This window comes from Phocoena phocoena, chromosome 2 (assembly GCF_963924675.1).
Source record: "Phocoena phocoena chromosome 2, mPhoPho1.1, whole genome shotgun sequence".
Taxonomy (NCBI): domain Eukaryota; kingdom Metazoa; phylum Chordata; class Mammalia; order Artiodactyla; family Phocoenidae; genus Phocoena; species Phocoena phocoena.
In genome coordinates, this window is record NC_089220.1 from 42,713,954 (window position 1) to 42,741,137 (window position 27,184).

Consider the following 27,184-nt stretch of genomic DNA (forward strand, 5'->3'; position numbering starts at 1 on the left):
GTAGGTTTATTCTTAGGTATTTTATTCCTTTTGTTGCAATGGTAAATGGGAGTGTTTCCTTAATTTCTCCTTCAGAGTTTTCATCATTAATTTATAGGAATGCAAGAGATTTCTGTGCATTAATTTTGTATCCTGCTACTTTACCAAATTCATTGATTAGTTCTAGTAGTTTTCAGGTAGCATCTTTAGGATTGTCTATGTATAGTATCATGTCATCTGCAAGCAGTGACAGCTTTACTTCTTATTTTCCGATTTGGATTCCTTTTATTTCTTTTTCTTCTCTGATTGCTATGGTGAAAACTTCCAAAACTATGTTGAATAATAGTGGTGAGAGTGGACAACCTTGTCTTGTTCCTGATCTTAGTGAAAATGTTTTCAGTTTTTCACCATTGAGAACGATGTTGGTTGTGAGTTTGCCATATATGACCTTTATTATGTTGAGGTAAGTTCCCTCTAAGCCTACTTTCTTGAGGGTTTTTATCATAAATCGGTGTTGAATTTTGTCGAAAGCTTTTTTGCATTTATTGAGATGATCATACGGTTTTTCCCTTTCAATTTGTTAATATGGTATATCACATTGATTGATTTGCGTATATTGAAGAGCCTTGTATTCCTGGGATAAATCCCACTTGATCATTTTCTTTTTTTTTGCTGTATGCGGGCCTCTCACTGTTGTGGCCACTCTTGTTGCGGAGCACAGGCTCCAGACGCGCAGGCTCAGCAGCCATGGCTCATGGGCCCAGCCGCTCCGCGGCATGTGGGCTCTTCCCAGACCGGGGCACGAACCCGTGTCCCCTGCATCGGCAGGTGGACTCTCAACCACTGCGCCACCAGGGAAGCCCTATGATCCTTTTAATGTGCTGTTGGATTCTGTTTGCTAGTATTTTGTTGACGATTTTTGCATCTATGTTCATCAGTGATATTGGCCTGTAGTTTTCTTTCTTTGTGACATATTTGTCTGGTTTTGGTATCAGGGTGATGGTGGCCTCATAGAATGAGTATGGGAGTGTTCCTCCTTCTGGTATATTTTGGAAGAGTTTGAGAAGGATAGGTATTAGCTCTTCTGTAAATGTTTGATAGAATTCTCCTGTGAAGCCATCTGGTCCTGGGCTTTTGTTGGAAGATTTTTAATCACAGTCTCAATTTCAATACTTGTGATTGGTTTGTTCATATTTTCTATTTCTTCCTGGTTCAGTCAGAAGGTTGTGCTCTTCTAAGAATTTGTCCATTTCTTCCAGATTGTCCATTTTATTGGCATATAGTTGCTGGTAGTAATCTCTCATGATCCTTTGTACTTCTGCAGTGTCAGTTGTTGCTTCTCCTTTTTCATTTCTAATTCTGTTGATTTGAGTCTTCTCCCTTTTTTTTCTTGATGAGTCTGGCTAATGGTTTATCAATTTTGTTTATATTCTCAAAGAACCAGCTTTTAGTTTTATTGATCTTTGCTATTGTTTCCTTCATTTCTTTTTCATTGATTTCTGATCTGATCTTTATGATTTCTTTCCTCCTGCTAACTTTGGGGTTTTTTTGTTCTTCTTTCTCTAATTGCCTTAGGTGTAAGATTAGGTTGTTTATTTGAGATGTTCCTTGTTCCTTGAGGTAAGATTGTTGCTCTAAACTTCCCTCTTAGAACTGCTTTTGCTGCTTCCCATAGGTTTTGGGTTATCGTGTTTTCACTGTCATTTGTTTCTGAGTATTTTTTAATTTCCTCTTTGATTTCTTCAGTGATCTGATGGTTATTAAGTAGTGTATTGTTTAGCCTCCATGTGTTAGTATGTTTTACAGATTATTTCCTGTAATTGATTTCTAGTCTCATAGCATTGTTGCTTGATACTATTTCAATTTTCTTAAATTTACCAAGGCTTGATTTGTGACCCAAGATATGATCTATCCTGGAGAATGTTCCATGAGCCCTTGAGAAGAAAGTGTATTCTGTTGTTTTTCGATGAAATGTCCTATAAATATCAATTAAGTCCGTCTTGTTTAATGTATGATTTAAAGCTTGTGTTTCCTTATTTATTTTAATTTTGGATGATCTGTCCATTGGTGAAACTGGGGTGTTAAAGTCCCCTACTACGATTGTGTTACTGTTGCTTTCCCGTTTTATGGCTGTTAGTATTTGCTTTATGTATTGAGGTGCTCCTATGTTGGGTGCATAAATATTTACAGTTGTTATGTCTTCTTCCTGGATTGATTCCTTGATCGTTATGTAGTGTCCTTCTTTGTCTCTTGTAATAGTCTTTATTTTATAGTCTATTTTGTCTGATAGGAGAATTGCTACTCCAGCTTTCTTTTGATTTCCATTTGCATGGAATATCTTTTTCCATCCCCTCACTTTCAATCTGTATGTGTCCCTGGGTCTGAAGTTGGTCTCTTGTAGACAGCATATATACGGGTCTTGTTTTTGTATCCATTCAGCTAGTCTTTGTCTTTTGGTTGGAGCATTTAATCCATTTACATTTAAGATAATTATCAATATGTATGTTCCTATTACCATTTTCTTAATTGTTTCGGGTTTGTTATTGTATGTCTCTTCCTTCTCTTGTGTTTCCTGCCTAGAGAAGTTCCTTTCGCATTTCCTTTAGTAAAGCTGGTTTGGTGGTGCTGAATTCTCTTAGCTTTTGCTTGTCTAAAGGTTTTAGTTTCTCTGTCAAATCTGAATGAAATTCTTGCTGGGTAGAGTAATCTTGGTTGTAGGTTTTTCCCTTTCATCACTTTAAATATGTCCTGCCACTCCCTTCTGGCTTTCAGAGTTTCTGCTGAAAGATCAGCTATTAACCTTATGGGGATTCCGTTGTATGTTATTTGTTGTTTTTCCCTTGCTGCTTTTAACCTTTTTTCTTTGTTTTTAATCTTTGATAGTTTGATTAATATGTGTCTTGGCATATTTCTCCTTGGATTTATCCTGTATGGGACTCTCTGCACTTCCTGGACTTGATTGACTATTCCCTTTCCCATATTAGGGATGTTTTCAACTATAATCTCTTCAAATATTTTCCCCGTTCCTTTCTTTTTCTCATCTTTTTCTGGGACCCCTATAATTCAAATGATGGTTTGTTTAATGTTGTTCCAGAGGTCTCTGAAACTGTCCTCAATTCTTTTCATTCTTTTTTCTTCATTCTGCTCTGCAGTAGTTATTTCCACTATTTTATCTTCCAGGTCACTTATCTGTTCTTTTTCTCCAGTTATTCTGCTATTAATTCCTTCTGGAGAATTTTTAATTTCATTTATTGTGTTGTTCATCATTGTTTGTTTGCGCTTTAGTTCTTCTAGGTCCTTGTTAAACGTTCCTTGTATTTTCTCCATTTTATTTCCAAGATTTTGGATCATCTTTACTATCATTACTCTGAATTCTTTTTTAGGTAGACTGCCTATTTCCTCTTCATTTGTTTGGTCTGGTGGGTTTTTACCTTGCTCCTTCATCTGCTGTGTGTTTCTCTGTCTTTTCATTTTGCTTAACTTACAGTGTTTGGGGTCTCCTTTTAGCGGGCTGCAGGTTCGTAGTTCCTGTTGGTTTTGGTGTCTGCCCCCATTGGCTAAGGTTGGTTCAGTGGGTTGTGTAGGCTTCCTGGTGGAGGGGACTAGTGCCTGTGTTCTGGTGGGTGAGGCTTGATCTTTTCTTTCTGGTGGGCAGGACCGTGTCAGGTGTACACCTTCCCCCTTTTGTGAAAGGGAATTTATATGTGTCTGGGATAAATATAGCTAATAAAACTTTATTATTGGAAATAAATGAAAATTAAGAATACCCTTGTAAATTAGCAGTTTAGGAGTCTTTTCAGCCACAGTATATTTGAAAACCAACCATACTTATAATTGACAAGATACATGGAAATGTTCTTTTATCTACAATTTCTTTTTTACTCTCCCCCTCCTCCCTGTTTTCTAGTAGATAAGCTAGGAGAGGGCTAATTGCTGCTCCTGGAACTCCTGTACAGAAGAGGACACTGGTGAGCATAATGGAGAACTTGCTTTTAATGATCCTTGTCTACTTTTTTTGCTTTTAATAATCCCTGTCTACTTTTTTGCCCACATTTACCTCTCTCTGTACAGAAGGAGACCACAGGCATGATTATATTGCTACACTTTCAGCCTTGCATCAGTAAAATTTCAAGAAAGAAAACAAACCAGAACCAGTAGGATTAGAATGAATCTGTAGCTGTGGGCTGAGGAATTAACCAAGTGGAAGGGCCTCACATTCTCCTGTTCCCCACTATGGCAGTCTACCATTAACCTCCAGTTGCAAATGTTTACAGAATTTTTTAGGGGTTTTGGGGGGTAAGATATGTTTTTTAAATTTTACAAGTACTAAAAATTAGAAATAATTTGGAAAATCCTAAAAGTACTGTATAGGGAATAAAAGTCATCCATAATTCTACAACCCATTGATGACTTCAGTTAACATTTTGAAGTACATCATTTCAGTTACACACATAACATTTTTATCCACAAATGGACTCACATTATACATACTTTATGTTTTTTCCATTTGTAATATATTATGCGAACACCATGTCATTATTTTTCTTTAAATAATTTACATTTTTGTATAATATTTCACTCTGTAGGCATAGCCTAAGGTTTTGTTTCCTTTTGAAAGTGTTTAAACCATTCCTGCTGTTCCATTCAGTGAACAGCATTTAAATAAAATTTTTTATGTGTATCCATGATTAATTGTTTAAGGTACATTGCTTCTACAACTGGAACTTTTGATAAAAAATTTAAACTTTTTAAAAAGCTTTTGATATCAATTGCAAATTCTCCATGCAGTTCCAAAAAGTTGTGTCAATTCATACCCCTTTCATCAGTGTGATGTCTCTCTATTAAAAAAAAAAAGAAACTGCAGTTTTTGGTTCTCCTCTTCATAAAGAATCATCTTTTCTTTTTATTAAATATCTTTTCAATATTCTTTCTTCTAGCTTTTGTATTCCCTTATTGATTTCTATTAAGTTTCAAAACCATCATTGTGTTAGATTTATTTTTACACCGCCTTGAACATTTTGCTGAAAATAGTTTATAGAATCTTCATGAAAGAAAATCGTGTTTACTCAAAAGTTGTGAACTCATTGAAAAGCAATATATATTTGCTGAAAGAAGGAAAAAATATTTATTGCTTAATACCGTGTCAAGAACCATGGTGGTTGCCTGAGAAGCACAAGGTGTGATCCTTAGTGGTCGCACGTTCTTTTTTTTTTAACATCTTTATTGGGGACGCACGTTCTTAATTGGAGAAACACAGCCAAGCTCACATACTCTGAAGAGCAGTTTTTTCTCAACCTTGTTTAGACCCATGTCCCCCCAAACACTGTCTCACTATCTCTAGTGTATCACCCCTCTCACTAGCCAAGTAGAGTTTGCCCAGCTCTCTTTCTGTAGCTCCTATTATAAACTACAGAACTAGATCCATCGAATGTGCTCTTTCAGATTACCTGTGCACATATGCACATCCCATGCTAATATGCCTTCCCTCCCCCAGTGAAGAATGACTGCCTTAAGAAGCACCCAAAGCAGGACTTGGAAATTTACTTTAAGCACCTAAGATCTGGACAGATTGTCAATGAGATCTGGCTCGATAAGGCTTAAGTTAAAACGTTTCTCTTGGCAATGAATTTTCTACAGTTGGAAAACCTATCAGTGCCTCAGACCTTGGCGCCATCTGTGCCTCCTTTCCCTCTTCTCCAATCTACCCCTGGGCTGCCGTCGACAGGTAGTCAGCCGGCCCCTGCTCTCCTCCTCCATGATGTCCTCACACCAGCATTCCTGCTCCCACCTCTCTTTTGCTTTGCTCTTTACGTAATATCCAGCTGATTCCCTGATTCCAGACATCTTGCTTCCGAGGTTGGTGTTCTGCTGTGTGCCCCAGTAATTGGCTCTCCTGCTCTGTCCCTCACTCTCTCAGTCCCTATGTTGCTGCTTGTCATCCATGTCTCATAGACCTGATGTCCTAACCTTTTCTCACTGGAATTAGGTCGCCATATCTTCTACTGATACGGTGTTGAGCACAGTGACTGGCCAACACACTGTGCCTTGTAAATATTGTTGAACGAATGAATGAGTTGGAAGCATTCTCTTGCTTGACTTTAACTTTATATCTTGGGCTTAGTTGAGCCATGTTAACACAGTACTCATATTTCACGTGTCTTTCTTTTCCCCTTCCTATCCCAGATTTCTTATTTTGGTTTTCTACACTAAGTTCTGTACTAGACACTTTGCACATGTTATTTCTAATCTTCACAGCCATCTCGTAAGACAAGTATAACCATCTTCATTTCACATATGAGGAAACTGAGCATCCAAGAGGTTTGCTAATTTCTCCAGAGTCACTCAGTGAATCAGTGGTTGACCTTACTTCTCCATGGAACCACTCCCAGAATCACTGATCCATGGCTTAGTTCTTGAGGTGCCTGCACTTTCTTACTTTGCCCTTCCCTTGACTCTTATTTTATTCTGATTGAGCACCACCGCCTTTGGCTGAATCCCACTTGAGACAGAAGGAGTGATGAGGGGAGGACAAATCTGAGAGGTCTTGCCAAGGTCTTGACATGAGAGATTGAGGCTGGGGACTGAAGGCGATAGAAGAGCCAAAGGTATCTCCACATCTTCAACCTGAGAGAGCAAAACAGCAGTGGTATCACCAAAAGAAATGGGTAATTGGGAAGCCTTATTCCTGTAGGTTGTTAATCAGATGGTGGTTGGAGTTCCAGTGGCTCTTTCCTCCCTGGTTAACCGTGGCAATGCTATTAGTTTTTCTGAGTCTCAGTTTCCTCTTCTTTCCCCTGAGCATCATCTTACCTGACTCTCATGTTTGTCATTGGTTTGCCTATCAAATGATGCAGTACATACGAACATGCTTTGTAAGGAGTAAAGCCGTACACACGTTAGCTGTCATCACTGTTGTCAGATATGTTATTACTAAAGTCAGATAGTAAATGGAGACACCAGCTTCTTGAGTAAAATATGTCTATGCCTGGGGTCAACAGGCTGTGACCACATCTGGCCTGCTGCCTGTTCTTATACAGCCCATTGGAATGTTTCCAATTTTTTGTTTGGTTGAAAAAAATCAAAAGAAAAATATTTGTGACATAAAAAAATCACATGAAATTCAGATGTTGGTGTCCATACATAAAGTGTATTGGAACAGAGCCAAACCCACTTACTTATGTGCTACTGTCTATGGCTGCTTTCTCAGTGCAACAGCAGAGTTGAGTGGTTGTGACAGAGATTGTACAGCCTGCAGAGCCTAAAATATTGACTACTTTTAGTAAGAGCTGAGTAGCCCTGGCCTGCTCAGTGCACATTCCTACCTTTGCTCTCTGACACTGATTCAAGTGCAGAATTCCCACTGAGCTTAAAAACTGAGAAAGATGAGAAATAAAGGTAAGGAGAAAAATGTGAATTTCCTGGCAGTCCACTGGTGAGGACTCTACGCGTTCACTGCCAAGGGCCCAGTGGGTCAAAAAATAAATAAATAAATAAATAGGAGAAAATGTCAGGTTAGAAGTAAACTTGGTATTCTGAAGGTGTTTTCCTCTCTCTTCTCCCAGACCTCCCCCAAAATAATAGAAAATACATTTAGCAAACAAAAATATTTTCTGTTCCTTTAATGATATGTGAGGGATATGTTTGTGCTCTTTTTTTTTTTTTGTATTTTAAATTTATGAGACTAAAAATAAGACTATTGCTGTCATTATGTTAATACTGTTGACCCATTCACTGTATTTCATACAATAATACCTTCATTGTATCAAATTAACTTAATATATGAAATATAAGTAAGTTACCAAATGAGTTTAACACAATGAACTATAAGTAGAAAGATGGCTATTTACATTTTCTTTTCTTATTTTCTGTAGTGAGAAGCTGGATGGAAAAACTAAAAGACAAGGTAAGAGAAATATTTTCTTCCTTTGGATTTATCCTAGAGGGCATGGCTTTGTCAAGTAAAAGATCTTGAGAGTAATGGAGCTTTATTTCATTATTCTGATTATGGTAATCTATGCAAAGATACAGGGCCACTTCCAGGTGCCCAGCAAGAAAGGAGGTCTTCCCTTTAAGGTCTGTATAATACAAGGGATGCCTTATTCTTTGGAGTGCCACTCATACTTATGGAATGTAATTCCTGGTATGTACAACTGAGTAACCCCATTTACATATCAAGGTGGAGTTCCTTTTAGGGAATTGCAGGAGTGTAATCCCATTCTAGTGCGCAGTTCATGTCCCAATGCAAGGATCTTTTAAACCTGATCTTCCTATATGAGGAAGAAATACCTTGGATTTTGGAAGGGATTGATTTTTGTGACCCAAGGACATAAATTGATGGACTTGATTTAAGAATAAAACTTTGTGGGGCTTCCCTGGTGGCGCAGTGGTTGAGAGTCTGCCTGCCGATGCGGGGGACACGGGTTCGTGACCTGGTCCGGGAGGATCCCACATGCCGTGGAGCGGCTGGGCCTGTGAGCCATGGCCGCTGAGCCTGTGCGTCCGGAGCCTGTGCTCCGCGATGGGAGAGGCCACAATAGTGAGAGGCCCACGTACCACAAAAAAAAAAAAAAAAAAAAAAAAGAATAAAACTTTGTGACGGAAAGGGCATCCTTAAACCGTAGTGGGGGGTGGAATTAAAAACACCTGAACACCTAAGCACTCTCCTTAGGCCCACTTTTATGTAGTCTATCATAGTGCCACTGCTGAGTGATGAGCTGACCTATGTGGAATGGCCAACTATAGAGAAATATTTTCCTCTCTTGCATTAATTCTGCCATCAACATTTGTGACTGACAGTGTTAACTTCCTTCCAGGTTTATATTTTTCATTTTCTTTTAACTTTCAATACTCTCTAAGGTTTCATTTTTGGTACCTTGTAATTTCAAACTGGAATTACTCATAAAAATATTGGTGGAATTCTGAACTCCTTGCTGTAGTCTGTGTCAGATCCAATTACTATAAGCCAGCTCAGATTTCACTGGGGGTTTAGTTAAATGGAAATCGTTTCAACTGCCAGATAGGAGTTACTTCCAATTCGCCTTTCTTAGAATATACATCTGTTGATGGTATCTCATGTCTTTTTTTATTCTTTGAGGTCAATTTCCCCAATATTTGAATGATTAATATTTATTTTGCTACAGTTTAATGTTAAAGGATAAAAGAAAACATTCAACTGCAATTAAAATTGTATAATTATATTAATTCTTCTCACTATTATTTTTCTGCTTCTCAGTAAAATTTAGCCTATATAGTTTTTGAGAATGAGATTATTTTATGTTCATATATATTAAAAGTGACGTTGAAGAATTTTAAGCCTGTTGACATCAGTGGAGGCCATTTTGGTATCTGCAATGGATCCAGTTGTCTAAGGGAGTTGTAATCAGAGGACTGAGCAAGATTTGGGGTAAGAGAAGCGCAAAAGTTTAGAACTGAATATATTTACATTCATAGTCCTACTTGTTATTTTTCAGGGGAAAATATAATGCAATGAAAAGTAAACAGGCTCTGGTAGTTTTATATAGGAGTCCGTATATCATTGTTTCTATAGAAAATATCCTTCTGAATTACAAAAATGGACAAAAAATAGACTTAAGAAAACAAATGTTGGCATGTAGCCTGTTTTGAAGTTGGCTGTTGCAAAGTTTCTTACCTGTATGTATATATAGCTTCACCACTCCATATAGAAATCTGTGTAGCTTTGGAGAAAGGCTGTATTTTCTCTTCTTGTGGACCATTCCTTCTTGTCTCAAAGACCTGGCACCCTCTCCCTGCTCCATTTCACCAAGAGAAATAATTTTATGTATGGCCTCAGTTTTCTGGACTATTGTGAAGTTTTTCCAGCCCTCTTTTCATTTTATTCTGTAGTATTTTTTCAGTTATGTCTTAGTTTTAAAAAATTGGAAGAAAAATAGTTGAAACTCCCACCGGGTTGACTTGCTTTATGCCTTGTCTTCATTTTTTAAAAAAATTTAACCATTTTTTAAATTGCAGTTAATTTACAATGTTGTATTAGTTTCAGGAATACAGCAAAGTGATTCAGTTATACATATATGTAGATCTCTATTCTTTTTCAGATTCTTTTCCCATATAGGTTATTACAGAATGCTGAGTAGAGTTCCCTGTGCTATACAGTAGGTTCTTGTTGATTATCTATTTTATATATAGTAGTATGTATATGTTAATCCCAAACTCCTAATTTATCCTTCCCCCTCCCCCCCGCTACCTCCTTTGGTAACTATAAATTTGTTTTCTACGTCTGTGAGTCTATTTCTGTTTTGTAAATAAGTTCATTTGTATCATTTTTTTTTAGATTCCACATATAAGTGATATTATATGTTATTCGTCTTTCTCTGACTTACTTCACTTAATATGATAATCTCTAGGTCCATCCATGTTGCTGTACTTGCCTTCATATTTTGATTTTTTCTTGGAGGGACTCAGTCTAATCAGTCCCCTCCCTCTGGGAGTGAAATATTATACACTTACTTGATACATACAGTCATATGTGTACACACACACACATATATATATATATATAATATATGTACACATATCTTCCTCTCTCTCTCTCCCTCCTTCCTTTCTCTTCCTCTCTTCCCCCCTCCCTCTTTCTCTTCATATGTCTAGCTAGCTAGCGATCATCTATAAAAGTCTCGTGAGTCATTATCTTCAGAAACTATTTGAGAGTGAAACTACTGCCGTTTTGTTGAAAGTCACAGAGTCCCTTAGAACTGAAAGCTAAACTACATATTAAACTGGCTCTTCAGTCAACCCAGAACATCTTCTCAGTTTAGCTTCATTTGATTGGTCCTGATATTGGTTTCCCTGTTAGTTAGCTGGACTCTAGAAGGGGTGGTAGGTGTTCTAAAAAGTTCTGAATTGTTCTCTTTCTTGTTATTGTTTAGTCTTCCTATATTAGTTAGGATTAAGATCAGCTGTGAGTGACAGACAACACCCCCCCCCCCCCCCCCGACAATGGCTTAACCAAGAGAGAACTTTGTTTGTCTCTCATTTGTGAGTCTGGAGGTAGCAATCAGGGGTTAGTGAGGAGCAACATTGAAGGCTCAGGCTCCTTCTGTTGGATGCTCCATGATTTGTGACCTTTATTCTCAAGGTCATCTCGTGGTCCTGGATAGCAATTAGGTCTATACTCTAGCCAGAAGGAAGGAAGAAAAAGGGAGGCTAAGATATCCCTCCCCGTTTAAGAGGGAAGATAAAGGCACTCTACCATTCTTAAAGGGGGGGGGCGGTGGGTAAAGGCTCTGCTCCCCCCTTGAAGAGCATGCTCTGGAAGTTGCACGTGTCACTAATGTATCGTCTCCTTAGTGAGGCTTATCACATGGTCACATCCAGCTGCATAGAAGGAAGGGAGAAGTAATCGTTATTCTGTGCCCAGCCCAGATGGAAGGTTCTATTGCTCTAGAAGAAGGGGCGAATGGCTATCAAGGGACAGTCCCTATACTCATTCCATCATTAACCTTCTTCCTGTTTAAATGTCCAAGTTAGTGATGCTTGTTTGACAAATCCTTACCTGGCTACCTATTGATGTATTTTTTCAACATCTATATTGTTTCTCAAAATTGAAGATGCATCAAAATTTTAGTTGTCTAATACCGGCCAGCCCTGTTGTTATATCACCAAGGTCGTTCTATTTCTTCTAGCTTTAGGAAATAATGCAGAAAATGGATGATCCAGCCTATACTCCATAACAGCGATTCTCATGTATAGTCTGCACCAGTAGCATTGCATTACCTGGGAGCTTGTTAGAAATACAAAATCTCAGGTCCCTCACTAGACCTACTGAATCAGAAACTCGGGGAAAGGGGTCCAACAATCTGTGTTTTGACAAGTCTTGAAGGTGATTCTGATGCATGTTCAGGTTTGAGAACCACTGTTGAATAGACATCATAAGGGTACTGAATTCAGCAGACTTTAGGCAGTACAGTGTACCATATGGTTTTCTTGAAAACCAGTGTTTCTGAACAAATACAGTATCCTGAGAAGGAAGGATACCTTTCTCATAAATATAAAACAAAACAAACAAACCAAAACCAACCAACCAAAAAAAAAAAAACAGCTATATCTAGTAAATTTTATCTTAACAATCCATTTTTTAATTTTCAAACTGTTTATTTGGAAATAATTTCAAAGTTACAGAAAAGATACAAGAATAAGGATAGTACAAAGAATACCCCTGTTCCTTTTCTCCAGACGCACCTATTCTTCCCACGTTACCCCATTTCTACCTCTGCTCCTTTTTTCTGAGCCGTTTGAGGAAAGCCGCATACATCATGGTCCTTTTACACCAAATACTTCAGTGTGTATTTCCTATGAATGGGAATATTCTGTTAGCAAACCATAATACAGTTATCAGCTTGAGTACATTTAACATTGATATCATACTTTGTTCTCGCACCTAGATTTCAGTCTTTTGGTTAACAGACCCCAAATCTCCTTTATAAATTCATTTTTCTCCTCCGTTACAGGATCTAGTCTAGGGTCATGTAACACATTTAGTTGTCAGGATTCTTTGGTTTTCTTTAATGTGGACCATTTGCATAACCATCTTTTGTCTTCCATGACTGATATTTTTTTAAGAATACAGTGCTTTAAAAAAAATAGAATATTCAGTTTAGGTTTATTGGACGTTTCCTCATGATCAGATTCAGGTTATGCATTCTCGGTTGGAATATGCACAGATGCAGTTGTGTTCTTCTCGGCAAGTTACGTGCGGAGGAATGTGCACGTCCAATAATTCTGAACAGAGAAAAGGTGCTAGGCAGAATTTATAACTTAATATGTACGTGTCTTATTTGCTGTCATTTCTACAGGAAACAAGTCATGGGCAATTCTAAAAACAGAGCTTATTTTCAATTAGTCAGTTTTGTATGAGGGATGGTTAAATTATATTAGAAGAGGGTAGGTTGCTTTATTCCCATCTTGTAATTTACTTGTAATTTCAAAGCACAGGCAGATCGCACACACACACACGAGGAATAAAGAGAGGAGAGAGATTAATTGAATTTTTGTGAAGTCTACATGATTTAAAGCTCTCGAAACGAGAAGCCTCAATGTGTAAATAAGAAACATACAAAAAGTGACACATTTTGTAATATTCATATTTTTGGTGTGGGGTTGAGTTACATAGTGTGAGGAGACCCACTCAGAGGTTGATCAAGTTGAGCTTCCAAAAGTTCAAATATCATGCTTTGAATGTACAGCTCTGTAAAATCTAATCTACTGTGCTTAAAATAATCATACATCAACATATATGTATATTTCCATGCACTGGGAATGGTGATGTAAAAAGAAATTCATAGCTCTGGTGAGAGCAATGGAAAATTACAGACTTTTATAAGCCTTTTGTAGATCTAGAAGAAAGTTTGGGTTTCTGTAAAGCATATTAATTTGTTGGAAAATGACTGAGCTTTGTTTCTTGGGGAAAAACACTTAGTAATTTGAGAACACTTAGTATGTTCTCAAATTAATGGAAAAAATTCCACATTCTGCTCTAAATCAAGATTCTGGAAAACAAAACCAGTGAACGAGCTGGCTTTGTACAAGAGGATGCTGCAGTTTTGCAAGGTCTTGTCCCTTTGATTAATTCTAGAAATGTTGGGAAAGCATCATAGCCTGCTTACTTAGGCACTTGTTAGAAAACTTTTATTTTTGGTCCTTCTCTGTTTGGGCCTCATTCTGAAAGATACTGGAAATAGTTTTTGCTATATTAAAATTTTTAGAAATAGTCCAATAAGTGAACAGACTCATGGTTTTTCCCCCATAAAATAATGTCTATCAAAAGTACTTATTACAGCACTTCCTTTAAAATTTTTAATTGTTTATGGTTTTTTTCTGGGTAGGCTTCTAGAAGGGGCCATCGTGGAAGGTAAACCAGTGTCGTGTTCCTCTATGAAAGGCTCTGGTTATTCATCCACCTCTATCCCTTAGGTGTCTTATTGGCCAAGATGCAGGGAGCATCCTTAGGGTGATGGCCTTACCTTGAACTTGGGTTGGTCCTGAGCTACTTACTCAAGCCCAGGGATGTGTGGAGAACACGCTGCTCTCTTAGGACTGAAGTATCCATAGTAACACCTTGGGGATGTTGGAGACCCACACGCGTTTGAAACCTCCAGGCTCTTTTGGAAGTACCAGTGTTGTTAGCAGTGATCTTTGTGCCCCTCTCTGCCACTTTATTTCTTTGGGGCTGGGGACACTCAGAATTCCCTCCCAACCTTCAACTTTGGCCTTGTCCACTGGGCAGATATTTTCTTTCATATAGACAAAACCATCCACATTATGTGCAACTCTCTCCTCATCCTTGTCTTTTTTGCCTGGGCTCCAACACCTAACATACTTCCTCTTTCCTTTGCAGGTCCTTCTCTTCCCTGCTGTCTCCAGAAACTCTCACTTTTCACTCCCATACAAGCACATTCCTTTTTCCTTTCTTACTGTGACGCAGCTAAGATTGTGAGAGAGGGACTACCAAAGTCAAGGCCCTCCTTCTGCCCTCTAAGAAGCACAGTGTTCCATTGGGCACTTCAGCTCGCCCTGGAGCTTGACTCAGGCTGCTATTTCCAATTTATAGCATTTTAATAGTCCTGGCATTCTCAGAGGCTTACTTCATCCATCTTTAAAACAAATTATATTTCTGTCACCAAAACCTGGTGTTGACAAATGTGCATAAGCAAGTGGCTGGAGGTGCCACTAGGTCTGGCTGATTTATTCAGTACTTCTTCTACGTATTTGAAATATCCCAAAATAGTCACATCTCTCTCTCTGTTGCCTTCTCTCTAAAAAGTAACTTTATTCCAGGTGCTATTTTATAACAAAGCAGACAGGAGATTTCAAAGTGTCTAAAAACCTGCTGCCCTCCAGCAGAACTGAGAAACCCAGGGCAGCAGTCTGTTTAGCATCCTAATGTGTGTTTCTTTTCCTGTGCAGGCTGGCTATATGTCTGGGATGCTGGTGCCCGTGGGGGTTGGGATAGCTGGAGCCTTGTTCATCTTGGGAGCGCTCTACAGCATTAAGGTTATGAATCGCCGAAGGCGAAATGGCTTCAAGAGGCATAAAAGAAAGGTATGGAATCAACAACAGCAAAACCTAATCAGTTTCCGAACATTCTTCGCTTTTCTAATTTGCTTAATAAAGCACACGGGGCCTAATGATGCATGAATGGTACTGATGTGCCCAGTGGTTCTGATTAGCTGCTGCAGCTGCTGCCTCGGCTTGGTTTGTTCACGTGTCTTTTAAAGGGGGCCTGTTCCTCAGCTTTGCTCTACGGCAGAAGGAGTTTAATGCTTCTCTGTTTTCTTTCCCCAGCAGAGAGAATTCAACAGCATGCAAGATCGAGTAATGCTCTTAGCTGACAGCTCTGAAGATGAATTTTGAATTGGACTGGAATTTAATTGGAAGAGTCAACGATCTTATTATTTTATTTTTTATTTGGGGGCAAAAAAAAAAGAGGACAACATTCTGCCATGCTGGGGCTGTCAGGCCATCAGTTTCATTATCTGCTGGGGAGTAGATTTTTCGTGTACTGAGCAGAAAAGGCATGCTGTATATGAGCTGTAATATGCAGTATTTGTTTTTATTCTGTAGTGAACTTTCCACAACCACGGGCTACAACTCGTAAATATGCAGCATACATGTTGTTCAGTAGGAGTTGCTAGGTTAGGTAAATATTTTGTATTTTTCGACATTGTCTTGTCCTTGGTTTGGGCTACGTGCGCTGAAGTATAACAGGTATTGCTGCCAAGGCACACTCGACTCTGAAATAGAAATCTTAACAAAGAAGAACTTGTGATGATTGCTCTACCTACTTGAATCCCTAGGCTTGTGGGCCATGGCACATACTACATTTGCAACTCAGAGTGAAATCTTTTTCAAGAAGACCTCTCAGCACATTAGGATATATATAGACTTGTTTGTACCTTACATTGTGTACTTGTCTCCTGGTTTTTATTATTTTTCCCCTCCCCTCTTATTCTTATTCTTGGCAAAGAAAAAATGCACTAGAAATAATGCATTAAATTGACTCTCGGTCTTAATGTAAGCTTGCTTTCTTAAATAGTGTAATTGAGTCCAAAAGACCTATCAGTAGATTCTTACATGTTTATCATTAAGAGACGTCCTTTTTGTGTATCATTCACTTTGTCAAGAAGAAATGAGAAAGAAATCAAGAGGAAAAGGAGGGTAGATAAGCTCCCAGAGCATTTATCTCTGCCATTTGGCTCCGTGCTTGTGTGGCTACCATTCTGAATTATTCAAGATGTTGCTTTTCTGCATCTGTGGTCTTGGCCGTGCAATGATTGGGCTGCCATTGGTCCTCATTTGGCTTTATTAGAAAAACACACTCTGTGGTAGGAGCAGACTCGGGGGCTAGAGTCCTGGCACATGACGGAACTTATGAAAAAACCAGCCTGTCTCAGGGCATCTCACTTTGGGCGATGCTGGACTGTGTTAGATCATTTCTCATTTCCCTTGGAATGTAATTCCTTGCCCTGTCTTTTGCATCTAGGTATTTTGGGACTTTCAGGAAGTAGAGTTTTTGGGTAAAGACTTGGCTCGTTTGCATGGAAGAATAAAGGTTACTAATAATACTGTCCATGGTGCTTTACACTATGGAGAACTTGTTCCCATTTATTGGAACCTGCTCTGCTGTGTTCAAGGCAAGCTGCACAGTTGTTTCTAATAGCCACTGTGTGACGTAGGAGGTATGTTTTTGTTTTTTTTTTTTTGCGGTACGCGGGCCTTTCACTGTTGTGGCCTCTCCCGTTGCGGAGCACAGGCTCCGGACGCGCAGGCTCAGCGGCCATGGCTCACGGGCCCAGCCGCTCCGCGGCATGTGGGATCTTCCCGGACCGGGGCATGAACCTGTGTCCCCTGCATCGGCAAGCGGACTCTCAACCACTGCGCCACCAGGGAAGCCCAGGAGGTATGTTTTTATTCTCCCATTTGACTGAAGACAGAGCTGAAGCAGAGAAGTGAAATGATTATCCAAAATTATACCCAGGAAGAATGAGGACTAGACCCATGGACTCAAAACCACACACCCCTATCTTCAGTTCAATGCCCTCTCCACATACTTTGGAGGAACCAATAACATTTCAGAGTCTTTCTTGAAAACCAGGGTTCTAAGGAAATAGCTTCTTGGTCCAGAAACATGTCATACAAGTTTCTGTCTTTGGTAAATGAACAATGTGTTACTAATTTCTCTCTTATGCACACAAATTCTTTTCCTCTCCCACATCAGCTGTTTCCTTATAATCACATAAATTTAAGTATCACCTCTAGGGAACTAATAGAGAACTGTTTCTTGAATTCATTCTTGAAGGATAGCTGGCTTACAGGAATGTTTTCATCAAATAATTTTAATTCTTTTTGCCAAGAGATATAAGCAAATGGGTGAAATTGATCAAGAGAAATGAAAAGCTCTGTACAGTCAAATAGACATTAGCAATTGACACACAAGCTCAGAGTCAGCTTTTAAAAATAGAACTCAGAATCATGACTCTGCAGAAATTTGTAATTTCATGAGTAGAGACATCCTGATACTGCATAGGGTACGTTTGCCCTTTCCAAGAGCATCTCCTTGCTGTAAGTGTTTCTAAGGTTAGGAGGAGGTGAGCACAACGTAGCATTACTGCCTTTGTGTTCTTGACAAGCTGTTTGCAGGGAAAACACAAAAGGCCGCTTCATGCAGCATCACGTGGATGATACTCATGGCCACTAACACCTCGGGCTACTCTTAGTCTGTAGTTTTAACTAGACCATGGTTAATAGGTTGAACCTTCAAACTATAGTATAATAAAGTCACCGATGACAGACGTACAGTCAACTCTGTTCTAACAACTAACCTTAAATATTTAAGCTGGCTGTGCTGATAGCTGCAGCTTCAACTGCTAACACCTTCTGCTCTGAACTGAATTGATCCCATCAGAACGGCAGGTGTCCCACTGCAGGGGCAGGGTCTGTTATCTTATTCTCAGGGGTGTAGGCAGTATTTCCCAAACTCTGTGGCCCCAAAGCATTGCTTGGGATACTTGTTAAGCATACATATTCCAAGGCCCCTTCTCAGACCCACAGAATCAGAATCTCCAGGGCAGGGGCTTGGGATTCTCCTGTCCAGGCAAGTTTGAGAACACAGCTAGGAGAGCTCTATGCAGAGAACAGCTTTTCCTTATTTAGGGAGACAGGGAGGGCAGGCCCCTGGGGAGAGACCCTTTTCCTAGTCAGCTCTCCAATCCATCACAGCTGCCATAGTGGAGAAAGGAAAACAAGAGGAAAGAGAAAACGGCAGAAGCTTCTAGAGAAAGGGTGGAATGCTGGGACAGCTAGAGAAGGGTTCCTCCTGTGCCCCGATGTCTTTCGCTAATCAGAAGACAGTACCTTTCTTTTAAGCCTCTTCAGTTTTTCCTCTCCTGTAAGTTGCTTCTTTCAGTAGCTGCTGGCTTAATTTATATGCAATATTTGGAGTTAATTAGTATCCCAGGGAAACAGATTCCCTTAGCAGTGCTTTAGCCTTGGCTTCAGCTCATAAACTGCCTCAGATGCAGTCTTGCAGAAACATTTTCTTAAAGTACCTGTATCTCTTACACGGGTCAAAAATGTGGGGAAAAATTTTAAAGCACAGTTTTAGAACATATTGAAAGTAGTTTTAGCACGGTCAATCAAAGCTGTTTCTTTTTTTAAAAAAATTTTTTTGTTGTGGTAAAAGTCACATAATATAAAACGTGCTATTTTAACCCTATTTACAGTTCAGGGGCACTAAGTACATTCACATCGTTGTGCAGCTCTCACCATCATCCGTCTCCCGAATTTTTCACCTTCCTAAACTGAAACTCTGGTTATTTCATTATTTATTTTTTTTAAAAAGGCTAAGACTTCAAAGTCAAAATGTCATAGGGAGATGCCGGGTGCTTCTCTCCATGAAGATACCGTCTTCACGTGGAGCCCAAATGAAACCCCTTAGGGAGGTCACATCCACGAGGTGGGGGAGAAGCATCAAATCATCCACAGGCATCGTGATTTCTGTGGATATAAATAATAATGTTTCTACCAGATGCCAAAAAAGCAGCTTTTGGGAACAGGATATATTATTTGGCACAAGGTTTCAGCTGCGTGGCCTTTGGCAACATAGGCTTTGTTCTGACTACAAGGAAATCTGCAAAGGTAGGTTTAAAACTGAAGGAAAAAAATCTCAGGAGTTCCCCGGAGGTCCAGTGGTTAGGACTCTGCTCTTCCACTGCTGGGGGCATGGGTCTTATCCCTAGATGGGGACCTAAGATCCCGTAAGCTGTGCGGCACGGCCAAAAGAAAGAAACCGAACCACTCTGCTTTTTAGAGTATGTGAAGGTACAGTTACAAGTGAATAACTAGAGGCAGAAGAAGATGGAAGAAAAATCATAATACAAACCAGGCATAAAAATGGCACAAAACATTAGAAAGTGCTAGAGGAGGCTGAAGTTCTGAATGCACCGTTGCCTGGGAAAATGATAAAGACAAGTGAGGAGAAGAATGCAAATGAGGTAGACCATTAGCAGGGGAAGGGGCCATAAATCTACATGAAGCTATAGGTCTCCATCCTCTCCATGCCCTAGGTAGAGCGGACATGGATGGGAGGGAATTGAAATCCAAGTTCAGCGAGATGAAAGGAGCTTGGTTACTTTCAATAAGCTTAAGCTCAGTTAAGTATCTTTCTTAATTATGCCAAGTTTGAATGACTGAATATGAATTTCTAGGAATAGGAAGTAATTTGAAAACAAAATAATAGTGTTGACTTTTACTAAAAGCCCCTTATTTGTACACTTAGCACCTCCCATAACATACATACCTCTTTTGGGGAGGCAGCCATTAGACTGATAAGCTGGGGGTGGACCGAGGAGAGACATCTAATTATTTGCTCTGATAATTATCAACTTTGGCAGTCAGCATAGCTGGAGACATAATTCTGTGGCTTAAATTCTACACGCAGAAAGAATCATCGACATTTATTGTGTAAGCCACTGTTAGCTGTATAAATGCATTGGCATTATCCTATTTTGGGTATCTAACTCCCTATTAATTAGCTCAACTTTCTATTATGTGTATGTAGAATAAGAGAGAAAAGGAGGAAGGAAAAAAGAAAGGAAGGAAGAAAGAAATTTTCCGCAGTCAACAGCAGCAAAAGAACAAAGAAACAGATCACATACTCCTTTGTTTACTTTGCTAAAAAACACACATGAAATATTAGGGTTAAAAACCTCTCAAATAGTCCACTGAGTAAAGCAAAGATCTTAATAACTTTCCCTCCTCAAAAAGCAGCAGGAGCACTAAACAAATAACCATTAATAATTTGCAATATAGTGTATAAATCCTCCCCCTAAGATTGTAGTCTCCAGGTCCAAAGTTCAAGACAGATTTTGCTGAGAAGTGAATCTTTTGTGGGATAAGGATGGAGGAACTGAGGAGTCGAAACAGAAGAATTAACTGCAGGGGGGAAATCCTCTTTTTTTCTCATGTTTCACAGGTAAGGGAACAGAGAGCAAACAGAATGGAAGGCAAATGGAACACTCTCTTGGATGATTTTATTGCCTTTGAGGTGGGCAGAGAGGTCAGTTGCTCTGGTCTTAAAAACCTGAACCTGGTATCAGGTCAGAAAACTGGGTTTTTATTAACCAGTGTCCTGTGCATCTCAATATTTTCTTCCTAATTCACAGTGATATGAAGGAACCAATTGCGTTGAGATGTTTCTCCAATTTTATGCCTCACAGCACAGCCATAGAGTTTGTAAAGTTTCAGACTTTTTCATGAACAGATACACCAAAATATACATGTTGGAAAATATAAGCACAGTCTTCCAAAACAGAAAGATATTTGGATACCAGCTGATTCAAGCCTTTTCCAAAAAGGAATCTTGATAACAAAACCTCCAATGATCAGTTTTCCTTATTTCTTTCTTTGTGTAAGAGATAAAGGAAAGGAGAAGAGATCTGAAATGGTTCTGTAATGGAACTGATCAAATCCCAAAGGTCTGTGTCAAGGGGAGTGAGGATGGTTAGAGTCTATCTTTGGTAAACCAAGAGCCCTGTGATGTTATTGCTTCTTATGGAATCAGTATTTACTGAATGCCTTTATTTGTGTCTGGCAGTGTGTGAAGAGCTGGGGGAACAAGGATAGTAAGACACAGTCCATGAAAAGTCCAGAAAGAGTTATGGACTAGTGGGAGAGGAAGTAAATGGGCCATTTCATCAGAGAGACACATGGGATCCAGAAAAGTAGCATCTAACCCTGCCAAGGTTAGAGATGTTTCTCCAGAGCCGGTAGCATCAAACTTGAGGCTAGAGGGTGGAGTGGAGGTTAGTCAGGTAAAGGGGAAAATGGGATGAATGCTCCAGCCAGGGGAACCATGTGTGCAAAAGCCAGCAGTGAGAGATGGAGTAGTTAAGTATGGCTGGAGTGCTGGGGACACTAGGGAAGTGAGGGCTGGGGTTGGTGGTGTGGGAACATACACTGTAAAATATGAGGTTGATCCTGAAGGGTCTGCTAGGTCATGCCAAGGAATTAGGACTTTATTCTGAGGGTATTTAGAAAGTCATGGAAGGGTATTTTTTAATTAATTAATTAATTTATTTAGGGCTCTGTTGGGTCTCCGCTGCTACACGCGGGCTTTCCCTAGTTGCGGCAAGCGGGGGCTACTCTTTGCTGTGGCGCGCGGGCCTCTCACCGCGGTGGCTTCTCTTGTTGCGGCTCACGGGCTCCAGGCACGCGGGCTTCAGTAGTTGTGGCACGTGGGCTCAGTAGGTGTGGGATCTTCCCGAACCCGTGTCCCCTGCACCAGCAGGCGGATTCTCAACCACTGCACCACCAGTGAAGCCCATGGAAGGCTATTTTGCTGAGAAGTGATATGATCAGGGTTGAGTTCCTGGGAAGGCTAGACTGGCAAGGTTAGAGTCAAGGGCTGGTGAACCAATGCAGGTGAGAGATGACCGTGTCCTGGACCAAGGCTGCAGGAGTGAACGTGGAAGGGGGAGGATGGGTTCCAGAGGTGTTCAGGGTGGGGAAGCAGTGGAACTTGGGGGTTTGTTAGAATTTTAGGGATGAGAGAAAAGACAATGGTTGAAGCTGACCAGGGTCCTGGCATTTCTGAGGCCCTGTAGATATCCTGGAGTGCAGTGTCGCACCTTCAAGAGAAACAGACCCTGTGTTATCCCAGCAGATGCAACCTGAGAAAAATAACCTACAAGCTGCAAAAAATGTGTAGGCAGCTTTAACTTTCTACAGAATGTGTGTACATATGTGGTCATTCTTTGTAACTTTTAATAGTAGGTTCCAAGTAAAGAACTTTGAATTTAATAAAACTTAATTAAACATTTGGGAAAACCCTCCAAATCCCTTTAGGTGATTACATTACTTTGGGTGCGCCCCAGGTATGGTTATTATCTGGGATCTGACTGACTCCCTTTCCTTGTAAAGACTAACATGAGAGTTTCTTATTCTTTGATATGAAAACCAAAACTCAGGATCTTGTTTTTCTCTCTCTCTCTCTCTTTTTTTTTTTTGCAGTACGCGGGCCTCTCACTGTTGTGGCCTCTCCCGTTGCGGAGCACAGGCTCCGGATGCGCAGGCTCAGCAGCCATGGCTCACGGGCCCAGCCGCCCCATGGCATGTGGGATCCTCCCGGACCGGGGCACGAACCCACGTCCCCTGCATCGGCAGGCGGACTCCCAACCACTGCGCCATCAGGGAAGCCCCTCTCTTTTTTTTAGGCAATGAAATCATTTATTATTCATAAGAACTAATTTTATACACTTATGGAACTGCTTTCTAATCTTTTTTTTCTACTTTTATTGACATATAGTTGACATACAGCTCTGTATATGTTTAAGGTGTACAGTATAATGACTTGACATACATATACTGCCAAATGATTACCCCAAGTTCGGTTAACGTCCATTTCCTCATATAGTTAACAAAATTTTTTTTTCCTTGGGATGAGAAATTTTAGGCTCTACTCTCTTAGCAACTTTCACATATACCACACAGCAGGGTTAACTATAGTTATATTATACAATACATCTCCAGTATTTATTTATCTTATAACTGAAGTTTGTACATTTCCACCACCTTTATCCAATTCCCCACCCGCCCCTGCCCTGCTCCCCTAGGATCTTGTTTTTCTTGAAAACAAAACCAAGAAGCTTCTCTCAGGCTGGACCATGTGAAGATGATGCTGGGATTTGGATATGCAGCCTGAAGAATCTCATGAACAATGCAGGTTCCATGTCCCCTGCTGAGTGTTTCTGTGACCTTTTGACAGTTGTCATGGATGAGCATCAAGTAGTATATCTTCTTTAGCATAGGAAAAATAAAGCAAGTTTTCCACGGTTGCCATATTAACACAAGGCTCGGTTCTGGAGCGCTCAAGGCAACAATGTAGAATTGAGGAAATGCAGAAAAGCATAAGAAGAAAATAATTATCACTTCAGTCTCACCACCAGAGATAACCATTGTTAACATTTTAGTCTATATTTTTCCAATATTTTTTTATATGTAGTTATGATATGCTATATAGACATACTTTTAATTTTATAATTTACATGCTATCTTATTGCCTCCCTATAGCTACAATTTCTCACGGTTGTTTTAAAAGGACTAAAGACAAAGAAAAGAGCTCGTGAAAATCCTCCTGCTGTATGTGAAGGAACAAGCTGTTTTTTTTTCTCATTAACATTTATTTGGCATGTCATTATCAATGACTGCCCAGTTACCTCAAGACACTTCCATATGATATAAATGAAAACATAGTTGAAAGAAGAAAAACCTCCATAAACAAATGCTGGTGGGCAAATGTCATATTCTTGTGCCCAAAGGGATTAGAGAAGGCTTTTCTCTCTTTGCCTTTGCCACTGAAGCAGAATTGTAAGCTTTTATAATTAGACAGTAAGCCCATGAGTGTAGATGATATGTAGTATTGTGAGAAATATTGGGAAAAAAACACACTTATTGATTAAAGGCTCATTCAGGTCAAATCTTTTGAATTTAATTAGTATTTTTATATCAATTATTATTATAGTGGAAATTACTTCCTTGGGTTTTTCAAAGTGTGTGTGTGTGTGTGTGTGAGAGAGAGAGAGAGAGAGAGAGAAGGAGGGAGAGAGAGGAGGGAAGGAGCTCTAAGTGAGCATATCCTTATGTCTAAACTGGGACACATATGAGACTGAAAGGGGAAACTATTAATAGTTATGATGGGACAACAGACATAAACTGGGCTGGTCCTGGGCAAACTGGGACCTAAGGACATCCTGGAGAGAGTGTATCAGACACCCTTGGTACCACTCCAAATCCCAGCTCTTATTCCAGCCACTGCAGCAGCATCAGTTCTGCAGAGATGTCCACCAGTGTGAGCAGGTGCAACCTGCCAGCACCTCAGGTTTGCTCTGATGTCATGGAATGGATTACTCTGGGGCCTTGCTTGGCATTCACACATGTACAGCCTGGAAATGCAGGAGGGCTAACCTGGTAGGTCTTAACCAATGGGGATGGAAGCCAATGGATAAATGCTCTCACCATTTGTTGTTCATGTAGCAGGTTCTCAGGCTCATTTCATGAAACTCCTCAGAATGTTCCTTAGGAGGGATCACCCATTGTCCATTGCAGTGCACCTTGAAAACTCATCCTTGTACTGGCTTTCTTCCTTCCCTGTTTCACTCGATCTGCACGCAATACTTTGTCTCAGGCTCTGCTTTCGGGGAACCCAGGCTGCCATAGTTGGGACAGGAATTTTGAAGCGGGCTCACTGGTCGGAGGTAATAAGGACCCCATTGTTGGTGGGAGGTGAAGTGGTGATACCTGGCCAGCAGCGTCTCAATTATTAAGACCCATGGTGGATTGGGATGGGGTGAAGGCAGAGGCAAAGTATTGAGTTGTGTGGTAGTTGTGGTCCTTAAGCAGTATGGGAGCTCTGGTAACTTTAAGAATTGAGGTGGCTGGGATTTTAGACTACTTTGGAAGCTTTAGAAAAAGAAAATGAAGAAAATGACAGGCTCAGGTCAGTCCATTATCAACACAGGGAATGTTGTGAAAGATTAAGAGATGCCTCTATGGGAGTGTTTCAGGAGTCTCTCACCTGTGTATTCTGCTGAAATTCTGATACTCAAGGTCACCCTCCAAGCGAGCAACCTAGACCCTCCAAGATGCTGGCCAAGGGTGAGAGAAGTCTGAATGGGTGATGGAGAGGGAAGAGGAAGAAGATTATTATGGTCTTGGGATCCGATGCAACAGCAGCGATGTTTTTGCAGAGATTGTGGCTGGCGGCCAGCTTGAAGGGGACTATCTATGACACAGGGAATATAAAAGGAGGGGGGCACAACAAAGTGCAAGAAATGGATGGCGTCAGACACCTCCTGGGCAACGCTCCAGCTCCTCTTGCTCATGCCACCACTGTGGTCACCAGTTCTGTGCAGGCTTCAGGCAGCTTTGTGTGGTGCAGCCTGACAGAGAGCAGCCTCGTGCTGTGAGCCTCTCATTTATCTCACACCAGAGTGTCCTGACACCACACCATGGGAACCGGATCAGTGCTCAGGCCTGTGCAACTCACAGGTAGGAGGGAGTTGACACGTGTGAGGCCACCCTTGGCCAGTCGAATGGGGATGGATGGAAAAACGCTTTCCTTTTCCTCTCACAGGCAGACAGTTTGGAGTTGCAATTTATAAGGCTCCTCAGAAATCTGGTGGGAGTGGGAGCTAGTCACCTGTAACAGTGGCCAACCAGATGATGCGTCCTGGCTAATCCTTTCCCTCCCTCACTCTTCTATCCTCCACCTATACTCCTGTTCCCCGAGATCACATTTTCAAACTAACTACTTCATCGAGGCCTTTGTCTCAGTTTCTGTTTTGGGGAAAACCCAGATTAAGACAGTGAGAGAGAGGGACTTCCCTGATGGCCCAGTAGTTAAGAATCCGCCTGCCAATGCAGGGGACATGGGTTCGAGCCTTGGTCCAGGAAGATCCCACATGCTGCGGAGCAACTAAGCAACTAAGACCATGTGCCACAACTACTGAGCCTGCATGCCACAACTACTGAAGCCCATGCACCCTAGAGCCCGTGCTCCACAACAAGAGAAGCCACCAAAATGAGAAGTCCGCAACTGCAACGAAGAGTAGCCCCTGCTCACCACAACTAGAGAAAGACTGCGTGCAGCAACAAAGACCCAAAGCAGCCAAAAATAAATAAATAAATAAATTTATTTTAAAAAAAGACAATGAGAGAGAGAGTAGACGAGTTGGGGGTACAAAGCAAGAAAACACACTGTGATCTGGTATTAAACTGCAGGAGTATTTCAGGACATCAGAACCCAATTTAGTATTATGATATCTCTAATAATGAAGATGACATATTTAGGCCACATGCATCCTTGTCAGAAACTCTGTAACCAGAGGATATAGTGATTTTAGAGCTGGAAGAGTCCTTGAATCTCATTTTTAGCTTAACTCCTTTATTTTAAAGAAAAGGAAGTTTATTTAGGCTGTGGGTGTATTCCAGTACATCTGATAAAGGGGATTTTACAGTACGTCAAACCATCCAGTACTAACCAAAATAATGATGAATATTCCCCAAAGTGTAAAATTATGTACCTAAGAGTCTTGAAGACAAAGGAACAGTAAAAACAGGGTCAGGATAAGCTTCATTGAAGGCCATGTTCAAAAAGTACAGAAGGCGGGGATATTTGAGAGAGAACAAACCTTTCCAGCAGAGAGAACTCTCTTGGACTTGTTAAAGTTTTGGCCATGAAAGAAGGGAACAAATGCATTCTGCATGCCAAGTGTTTGACACAGTCATGTGAGTTGGGCTTTATTATCTCCATTTTATACAGCAGGAAGCTGAGACTCAGAGAGGTTAAGTGACTTTGTAAGATGAGTTGTAATACAAATACTTTTGATTGTATTCCTTCCATTCATATCTCCTCTGACAGAGGACAGACCCAATTTCCTCTGTCCTCAGCTGTACTCGAGTTTATAGGCAGCCTTGTGAGGGCTCTACGCAGAGTCCATCAGAGGTAGAAAGAGACCACTGATTATTTCTTTTGGTCTCTACACCCCAAAGTGCCTATGAAAGGAATAATTCAATTTTACATTCAAGGCCAATTTAACATGCCTAGCTTCTACCTTTTTCTTCCCATTCCCAGCTAAAAGTATTTACTAGATCGCTGGTGATAACTTGAGAATAA

At 40.3% G+C, this 27,184-nt stretch overlaps 1 protein-coding gene across 2 annotated transcripts in view; it reads left to right on the forward strand.

Moving 5' to 3' along the window:
• Positions 1-16,025, forward strand: part of ARMH4 (armadillo like helical domain containing 4) — a 128,140-nt gene extending 112,115 nt beyond the window's left edge. For both annotated transcript variants that reach the window (XM_065872351.1, XM_065872352.1), the window contains 3 exons: positions 7,851-7,882; positions 14,920-15,054; positions 15,298-16,025. In XM_065872351.1, coding sequence (XP_065728423.1) covers positions 7,851-7,882; positions 14,920-15,054; positions 15,298-15,366 — 236 coding nt within the window. In that variant the 3' untranslated portion in view covers positions 15,367-16,025. The remainder of the gene's footprint in view (positions 1-7,850; positions 7,883-14,919; positions 15,055-15,297) is intronic.
• Positions 16,026-27,184: the final 11,159 nt, after the last annotated feature.